The sequence below is a fragment of the Alosa pseudoharengus genome, unplaced genomic scaffold, assembly GCF_046254945.1.
Source record: "Alosa pseudoharengus isolate Yale_2024_CS ecotype anadromous, Long Island Sound unplaced genomic scaffold, YU_APseudo_1.1 YU_APseudo_1.1_scf_24, whole genome shotgun sequence".
NCBI classification, from domain to species: domain Eukaryota; kingdom Metazoa; phylum Chordata; class Actinopteri; order Clupeiformes; family Clupeidae; genus Alosa; species Alosa pseudoharengus.
The window spans coordinates 21,189,081-21,198,740 of record NW_027468689.1 but is presented as its reverse complement, the minus strand read 5'-3'; the positions used below and the strand labels follow the sequence as shown (position 1 = coordinate 21,198,740).

General features: G+C 41.4%; 1 protein-coding gene across 1 annotated transcript; it reads left to right on the top strand.

The window, feature by feature from the left end:
• The first annotated feature begins 865 nt into the window (after positions 1–865).
• Positions 866–5,037, top strand: gpalpp1 (GPALPP motifs containing 1). Its single transcript, XM_076303445.1, has 7 exons — positions 866–1,074; positions 1,164–1,284; positions 1,432–1,554; positions 2,200–2,470; positions 2,644–2,808; positions 3,679–3,777; positions 4,224–5,037. Exons 1-7 carry the CDS (start codon positions 993–995, stop codon positions 4,440–4,442), a joined length of 1,080 nt encoding a protein of 359 aa, XP_076159560.1. The 5' UTR covers positions 866–992; the 3' UTR covers positions 4,443–5,037.
• The last annotated feature ends 4,623 nt before the right edge of the window (positions 5,038–9,660 follow it).

Below are 9,660 nucleotides of genomic sequence, written 5' to 3'. Positions count from 1 at the left end.
TCTGAGTTGGTGTATATCTTTTCTCTGTGGTTCCTCAAACTTTCCTTTGCTGCAGCTTTCTTTTGTGCATTTTTTGCCAACCAAGGGGGTATTCTTAGTACGTGGTTTAGAGACAAACCTAGGTAAGCTAACTCAGAGTAAGTGGTAAGCCTCTAAGAGCCCTATGGCATTGCTTTGTTAGGAGAATGAAGCCATCCCCTCTATTAGGAGCTTTACCCCTTACTCTGAGTTAACTTACCCAGGTTTGACACTAAACCACATAGCCTACTTGTAATACCCCCCTGGTCAATGTGAATGCAATTATGGAAAGAAAAACAGATAAGGAACATCTTGACGTGATGATGACTTTCCAAAAACTAGCCTAAAATGTCACTCACCCGCTCAACAAATTCCTATTCGTTGTCGCTCATTTTCTCACGAAAGTAACTATTATGGGTGTTTAAAAATATCTGTTCAAATGTACCAATTAATGTTGAGTTAAATGTGGCAAACCTCACCAAAGATTGTTTGACCTCACCCCACATTTCCACAACACACCGACCGACGACTCTTCCGTGTGTGCAAAAATGTGCGTTTTCGCCCCCTAGTGTGATGGAGAGGAACTAATCACATCAAAATGAGGTAGGCCTACTGTCTGAGAGTATCATCTGATCTTCACCAACGTTGTCATGTTTCCTCATGACCACAACAACAACAGCATTAAAATGTTAACTAATGAATACTCTGATGGTATTCATTAGTATTTTAGAAATGTGCCTTTGTCTCCACAACAAGGTCCCCCTCGTCATCCATTGGATTGCTAATGCAAAAGACTGACCGCTAGATGGCGATACAGACCTTCTATCTAGGATATGGGACAAAAGGGAGCAATGAAATTTACTTCCGGGGAGAAAGGTGAAAGGATAAAGTAAGAGATCTCCAGAAAACGCTGTTTTGTTCAAGTAAAGTTACTTTAATGTAGCTATTTATTTGGCGAAAGAAAAGCTGATGCAATGTCGGATCCAGATTTAATAGGACCTGCGTTGCCGCCGATGTTTCAGACGACTAAGGGGGATGAATCTGACGAGGAACCTCGTGAGTTACTGCAATCTGCTCTCCTCATTATAATGGAGCTATTTTGTAGTTTGCATACTGTAAATAATGTTCTCCACGGCATATTAAAGCCATAGGTCCAGCGTTGCCCCCTGTGTACAGAGCAGATTTCTCGTCCAGTTCCTCTGACGACGAAGAAGAGACCTATAGAAGAGGGAAAAGCAGCTCGTCAAAATGTAGTCCCAGATCTAGGTTAGTTTTGCATCAAATTGTTTAATTATTGTTATTGTTGTTATTATTATTTACGCTAATAATCACACGTAAAAGTTGTCTGAGTTTGAGAGTGTAGGCATTAGAATAGGGGCGTTGTCATGGTTCTTCTGATCTTATTACTTTCAGAAAAAAACTAAGAGTGGATATTGGTTCAGGTGAGACACTGGGAGCTAATGATGATGATGATGATGGATTTTTTGGCCCAGCTCTTCCTCCTGGATATCAAAAGAAACAAATGTCACCTGACAGGTAAGAAACTCTGATCATCTGAAAAGATAATTTGGGGTAACAGGTGATGGACCTTGAGAGGCAAACAAACATGCCAGAAAATGGAGCATTTTAGAGTTACAATCCATAATCAGGTTTTTGCATTATCTTACTATTGCCACTATTACTAGAGGATAAGGTAACAGCTTGTTCATGTAGCCTACTGTAGATTATGGATGTAATAGGACAGGTCAACAATCACATAGGCATGCAAATATAAAAACTGGGCATGGAGAAATCAAATAATGTTGCTTGGCTTAATTGATGAGTCCTGTTTAGTTTCGCATCCTGTGGACCAACAGCTACATTTAATATACATTTATCCATTGTCCCCGGAGCAACTTGGGATGAAGTGCCTTGCTCAAGGGCACAGCAGTGGAAGCCTGAACCCGCAATTTTTTAGGCTACTGCATGATAGCCCAGCTCCTTACCCACTAGATAGATACTTTATTGATCCCCAAGGGAAAATTCAAGTGCTATGCTACCACCTCCCCACCATGTGCACAATTTACTTGGCACCATAAAGCACTGTGGGTAGAAGACAGGCCAGTGAAGGAAGAGTGATACTGTGGTGCAATTTCCATTGGCTGACGATTGGACCTTTTGTTTTTTTTCTCCTGTACACAGACCACCTCTGCTGGGACCCGCGCTGCCTCCGGGCTTCTGCAGACCAAGGGATGAAGACGAGGAAGCAAATGATGAAGATGGAGGAGGAATCTTGGGCCCTGCCCTCCCCCCAGGCTATAAGCCTGAGTCCTCAGGCAGTGAGGAGGATGATGAAGATGATGAAGTTGTCGGGCCAATGCCTTTTAAAGGGGATAGGGCATCTCTTAACTCCGTCGCCCTGGACATCGAGAGACGCGCTCAGAAGATGAAAGACAAACTAACTGGCGTAAACGTGAGTTTTTAGCAGGCATGTGCTGGTCCTTCTCTGTTTGATGTTTGTGTGATCGGTGCAATGGAAGTCTAAATGCAGTCATTATTGATGTGATGTCTACCTTGTTTTGGAAAAGGGTGCCCTAAATGTTTTTAGTCTGCGTTTAAAGTGACTCTACATGGCTGTATGTGCAGGATGGTCCTGAGGAGGTGAAGAGGGAGACCTGGATGACTGAGCTGCCCCCGGTGCTGCAGCACATCGGGCTGGGTGCCCGCACGTTTAAGAAGAAGGCAGGCCCAGAGACCAAGGACCGCAGCCTTTGGACGGATACCCCAGCAGATAGGGAGCGCAAGGCCAGGGTGAGAACGCCTAAGCCACTGAATGGGTTGTGCTGTTAAGCTTCCGTTAATGTTTCTATGATGCCTTACTCATGCTGAATTCATCCTTCTAATATGATACTCAAATACTGAGAAGCCTCTAGAGATGCTATCAAGTGAGCTGTTAGAGGCACTCCTTTTCCTGTATGTCCCAAATGATCTGTTTCAGCCATATTCTCCTCTTATGCTGGGCAGACACTGTGCGTTTGTTTTCATTTGCATGCGACATGGTAGATCGCACTACACAATTGCTGTATTCACACTACGTTCGACTGCTCATGCTACAAGACGGCCAATAAAAATTTCGGGCATGCCAGAAATCCAATCGGACTGATGTGGAGCTGGAACGTTGTGTCATCAACAGTAGGCTTTTTTGCTTGCAGACTATGTTTCTAATTCAAATTCCCACTCATTAAGTGGCAAATCATATGTAAATTTAGACACCTAACGTAAAAACACATTTGACACCTTTTCAAAATACTGTTCAGCAATATTGCCTGTGAATTTTAGGTTAGCAGTACCTTAGGTTACTGTACCGAAAATTAACCAAACTGTGACTTCAAAACTGAGGTACACACTGAACCATGATTTTTGTGTACCATTTTGTGAGCCCGCTCAAACTACACAACAAATCAAACAAACAAACAGGAATTCGGCGCTATTATAACGTTTGTTATTATAACTGATTAAAAGCTAAAACGTTTGTTATTATAACTGTTTCAAAGCTAAAATCGTGTCAAAATCTCAGTGTTTGCTTGGCATTATACTCACCTATGCCTAATTGGCCAGACGTATTTTCTTGGTTTGTTATTTGCATTGATGTTTCTAACTAGTATGTAATCTGCTTCATAGGAGCGTCAGGAAGGGAAGAAAAGTGAGGAGTCGACAAAGGAGGCGCCATGTCTCCCACGGAAGGATGTTGAAATGGCAGAGAAAGTGGCCAAATACAATGTGAGTCTTTTTTCTTTTCTTTTTTTGGATGCCATTTTATAAATGGTGACAGTGACGCATACTGTTGTGGTGACAGAACTGAGAGTGATAGAAATGAAATAGAAGATGAGTAGTATGCAAAGAAACCGTAGTTTCTTGGTCTTTATGTGTTATAAATTGTTCTTTCAGTCTTGTTCATAATGTTCTTGCATTGGCCAAATCAGTCTTGGCAGTCTTGCTAGTGTGCTACCTATGGGCAATTGAGGTTCGAAGGATGTTACACTTATGTTTGCATTAAACAATCAGAGTTTGGATATGGTGCACTAATGGGATAAAAGTGGTACATTTTACTTTTACTTTTGACACAACAAACAGAGTCTTATGTGTGCTCTTGTTAATATGATCTAGTTATTATGTGGCATTAGTTAATATCAGAAATATTTCACATATTACTTATTTTAAAATAGGAGTCCAAACGTGGGGAGTCTCTCATCAAAATGCACACCAAGAACTTAAAGAGGAAAGCGGAGGAGGAGGGCAAGAAGCCAGTAGAGAGGAGGGCCTTTGACCGTGACCAAGACCTGCAGGTCAACCGCTTCGATGAGGCCCAGAAGAAGAGCCTGCTGAAGAAGTCTGCGGAGCTGAACACGCGGTTCTCGCATAGTAAAGATCGTATGTTTCTGTAGCCAGCACACATTCAACTGCCACCTGCCAGCAGTGCGAGTCTTTCTTGGGTTCATGTGTGTGTTTAGAATATCAGTTCAGTTGCATTAGGAGGTTAGTATATTGTTCTCAAAGAGAAAAAGCCATATAAAACATTGTATTTGACTCTGTGTTGCATATACATATACATTTGATACCAAGGCTGCAGAATTGTTTTAATGTGTTGATATGTGTCAATCTTCAATTCATGACCAAGACTTTCTGTTGTTGGTGGTCTTCTTTTTTATATTTTCTGTATGCTTCATTTTTTAAAAATTCTTTATTGTCAAACATTCAGATACACTTACTTATATTTTCCTGGTCTGTTTTTTTTATCAATTCTTATTTTTGCAAATCTGCTAAATATCCACTCTCATCCAGAGTATTTAGATCTGAATTTATTCATAGTTGTACAAATTACAAACATGTGTGCGTGTGTGTGTGCGTGCACACATGCATGCAATGATCTTAATAATGTCATTGTATGTGTTGTCCTCTGTCTACACTATGTGTTGTGTGGTAATCATGTAATTTACTTTGAACATCATTGAAATAAATGTGTCAAACACGTTGGTCTTACCTAAGTGCATTTGTGGGTTGATTAGACTGCAAACCAATCTGTCCATTCACCCTGGGCTCAGTCATGTTAGACATTTAACATATTTTGTTTTTATCTTTCAATTACATATTATATCATTCTAAATGAACTTAGGGAAGACTAACATGTCTGACAGGGAGATCTGTCCCAACACCTCGTCCTGTCACTACGAGGGCATTAGGCCTGTCTGTCATGTAGTTTACTCCCAGTCTGTCCTGCTTTAGTGTCCACACAATGGTGCTACCTGGCTCGAGTTGCTGCAGCCAGGCAGCTACAGTGCAGTGCTACACTCTGGGGGCATGAGAAACGGGTCTATTTGAAATTGTGCATTTAAAAGCTTCCAGAGGGAAATCTAAGACAAATATTAGACATTGTGCATTTGAAGCTTCCAGAGAGAAATTGCCTCGAGAAATGTGTATCGATTTGTTTCTCTTCCATTCGTTACTGAAATTGAGCTTACTGTGGCTCCCACAGCTTTCACTCTCAGTGGGTATACTTTGTTAACCTGGCCCTAGCCAGATGAATTTCGCTCCGCCTAGCTCCACTCATCCTGTGTGAGTGAAGCTAGGCGGAGCTAAGCGGAACGACATTCATCTGGCTAGGGCCAGGTTAATACTTTGTTACTACTGTTCATAAATTTCAACAGTGGAGATAACAATGGCTATGCAGTTGGAAGCTTCATGCCCTGCATCAGTTGTGATTTAAGGTGGTTTTAAAGATAAATATGCCACAAGAGCTCTACACACATAGAAAATTGAAATTACCATTAACTTTTAGGTTGTCCAGTTATCAGTGGCATTTATGGATTCTTCTTGGCTGATCTTAGCCGTTCCTCTCCACTAAGAGCAGATAATATTGCAGTATCGCACAACACACGAGTTTCTGGTGTGGATATACATTTGCAAATTGGTGACACTGGTGCTACTCACTACCTACATCATATATGACTTTGGCTTTAAGGTTGTTAAATATAGTGTATTTTATTGTTATTTACATTAGTATCAGATTCAAGACACTTGAGAAAAGCAGTAAGTGCATGTGCAAGCGTAAACATTTGTATCTTCAGGCTGGTTTATTTGTTGAGGCAGAGGTAGTTTCAAGAACCTTTACAAAAAATCAAAGGCTTATGACTGTCATGTGATATGTAGAAACGGCAATTTCTCAGATATGTTCTTTCAGCATTTTATTCCATTTGAATAAAAAAACTAAAATCAAAACTCTCCTTGTGGTCAAACTTTCAAAATGCCGGCAGTAAAAAGCTTTTTTTAGAGTAAACATTTGCATAAAGCCTTTCTTGCAGACTTCACACTTGTACGGACGCTCTCCGGTATGAAGCCATATATAAACCAACAATGGCCCCCTAAAAGCGAAACCCTTTACCACAGAAGGAGCACAAGTAGGGTCTCTCAACAGTGTGCAATCGCTTATGAGAGACCAAGGCCGATTGCTGGATGAACCTCTCCCCACAGATGAAGCAGCCATAGGGTCGTTCCCCTGCGTGCACACGTGTGTGGCTCACCAAAGTCGCATTCATTCGAAAAGCCTTACCACAGTCAGAGCAAAGGTGAGGTATGAATGGTCAGATGTGTTTTCAGATATGCCATGGTTTTAAACTCAATGCAACAAAAACTACATGTAACTCCCCACATTCTTCTGAGCAACAGTGACATGTTTCTCTCTTCTCCCCCTTGCCTCCCTCTCTCTCCATACCTCCTTCTCCCCATCCCTTTCTCTCTCTCTCTCTCTCTCCTGTTTGGGAAGGTCCGGTCAGGTCTGCTTTTGGACAGAACTAGGTTTGGCCACGTTCGGGGCGTGCATGTGGCTCACTTACAGTGGAAACGGCGGTGCTGACTGCCTGAGAGCCTGCCTGGAGTGAGCTGCTGCATGGTGAATATGTAGTCCAACGCCACTTCATGTGGATGCTGGGGCCCCTGTTTCACTACTGCTGTGGTCAGTGCTCTCTTGACTCTCACTCCTATAACCTGCAGAAAAAGTGAGAATCAATCTAAGAATCTGTTTCGGTTCTTTGGTTAGGCATTCAGGCTACTGGTAGAGCATGTTGCGACGGCCGTCAGCCAATTGTGCCTTGGAATATGTCTGAAATTAACAGTCACACATAAACACAAAAATGTCACTGATTTTAAGGAATAGATTGTCAAGTGCTGTTAATCACTAAAAAATGTAACTCAGAGAATGATTTTCTTACCATTAAGTTTGGTGTTCTCCACTTCCTGTTCAGTAAAATAAGTCTTATCCATGTATCCATGTGGATCTTCATCATTTAGGCATCTTTGAATATAATCTTTATTCACAGCTCCATCTCTGTCGCCATCACCCATCATCCGTCCAGCAATTTCTTCATCCACAAAGTCTGGGATTCATGGAATGTTGATACACATTTCTCAGAGTCAGTCTGTTCATAGTTGGCAAGTAATGGAGTGATGTAGACAGACAAACAGACAATATTTTTTTTACCACCTCAAAAATATTGCCAAACTTAGAGGGCTGATGTCAAAACATGACTTAGAAAAACTCATTCATGCATTTATCTCCAGCAGGGTTGATTACTGCAATGGACTGTTCACAGGCCTTCCTAAAAAGACTATTAAACAGCTTCAGGTGATACAAAATGCAGCAGCTAGGATTCTAACAAAAACTAAAAAGAACTGACAACATTACTTCAATTCTTAAGCCCCTGCATTGGCTTCCAGTAAGTCACAGAATTGACTTTAAAGCACTATTGCTTGTTTATAAATCAGTAAATGGAGCAGGACCTAAATACCTGACATGCTTCAGCAGTACACACCTTCTCGTCCTCTCAGGTCCCAGGTGAAAAATCAGTTAGTAAAACCCACTGTTAGAACTAAACATGGTGAAGTAGCTTTTAGCTGCTATGCGGCTTAGCTCTGGAACCAACTTTCGGATGGCATCAAAAAGCCCCCAACTATAGCCAGTTTTAAATTAAGACCAAACTGTTCTCAGATGCTTTCTGCTAACTGCGCTGAGTTACAAATTCTGAATCTGCCTTGAAAATTATTCTACCTTACCTTTTACCTTTTACCTTTTATTTGCCTCTGGGTTTTTTTTTTTTTTTTTTTGCTTACTAATTATTCTTTATTTTTAAACAATTTTACATTGTGTGTTTTATATTTTCTTTTTATTACTTTGGTTAAAAATGTGTCAGCCAAATGTAATGTAATGTAATATTATGATCTCTACCTTTTGAACTATTCTTTGACTATATTGCCCTTCTATGCTTTTATTTGTTATTATGACCGCCGCGCAAAATTTTTCGCATGCTCAAATTTCCGTCAATGATTCCCGGGACACTGAAAGACCGGGGTACACGAAACTTGGTGGGCATGTAACCCCACATGGATAGCATGGAACCGTCGTTTTTCGATCTGTAGCCCCCCCGCTGGACTGGACCCCCCGAAAGGAGGGTAGGGCAGACCCAGTTCTCTGTGAATATCTTGAGAACTGTAGGGACTAGGATGACCATTTTTTTCCGTATGTTTGCCTCCAGGGGTCATGTTAACCCATTTCATGTGCACACATGTGCACAAACAGATACACACACACACACATACATTCACAGTAATCATACGTATAACACATACTCACACAGTAGACATATGTACGCTTGCATGCACAGGCACATACGCAGGCACACACACAAGCACGCACACACACACACACACACACACACACACACATAACATAAACATGTACATGCACACATGCACACAATTCAAGAATTTCTCAGAATTATGAACAGGCAAGATGGAGGTGGGGTTGTATAAAATAATTTTTTTACATGTGAAATCTATGAACTAATCATGTTTTGGTACTTGTTGTCTAGCAGATATCAGTGAGAATTGAGTGTGGATAATGCAATTTAGTGAGACAGTTAGAATCATATACTGTAGGCCTTTCAGCGTGATTTATTTTTGTGGAAAAAATGTGCTGGACTGGGCGGCGGTCATATTTTGTACCGCTCTGCGGTACATCTAGTTATACTTCTGTGGTAGTGTGGTGAATGTCCCTACAGACAAACCGAAGTATTGTAAACTTTGAAAGTGTACAGAGAGGTTATAACAACACCTGTTTCTGAAGGAAGGGAATATTCTTTCTTTGTGTTCTGTAACGTCAAATCAGTGGGCGTGTTCGACTTTCAGCATTGTGTACTATGGACAAATTATGAGCCACTGGGCAGCACAGATGTGAAAAGGGCCCCCCTAGGCTGCCCACCTCAGAAAGTTTGTTACTCAGCTAAGGTAGGGGGGTCTGGGGGCATCATACCATGAACATCAAGGCATCTTGCTGTAAAAAGCATGATTATCATCTTTGTTATTTGACTGAGGCATTCAGATATCAGGGGTGATAAGATAACCCATTATTTGACTATTCACCATTGAGCGGCAAATTCAAAATCTGGGTTTGAGAACATAGTTGCAACCTCACACAGAGTCTTGGGATTCAGGGCCCCCTGAGCCATTGGGCCCCTGTAGGCCTGTTCAGTAGCCTAATCCATCCCTGACAACATGCACATACAAATTAGACTTTTCAGACACAACAGAATAATTTGAAAGATGCCTCTGCTA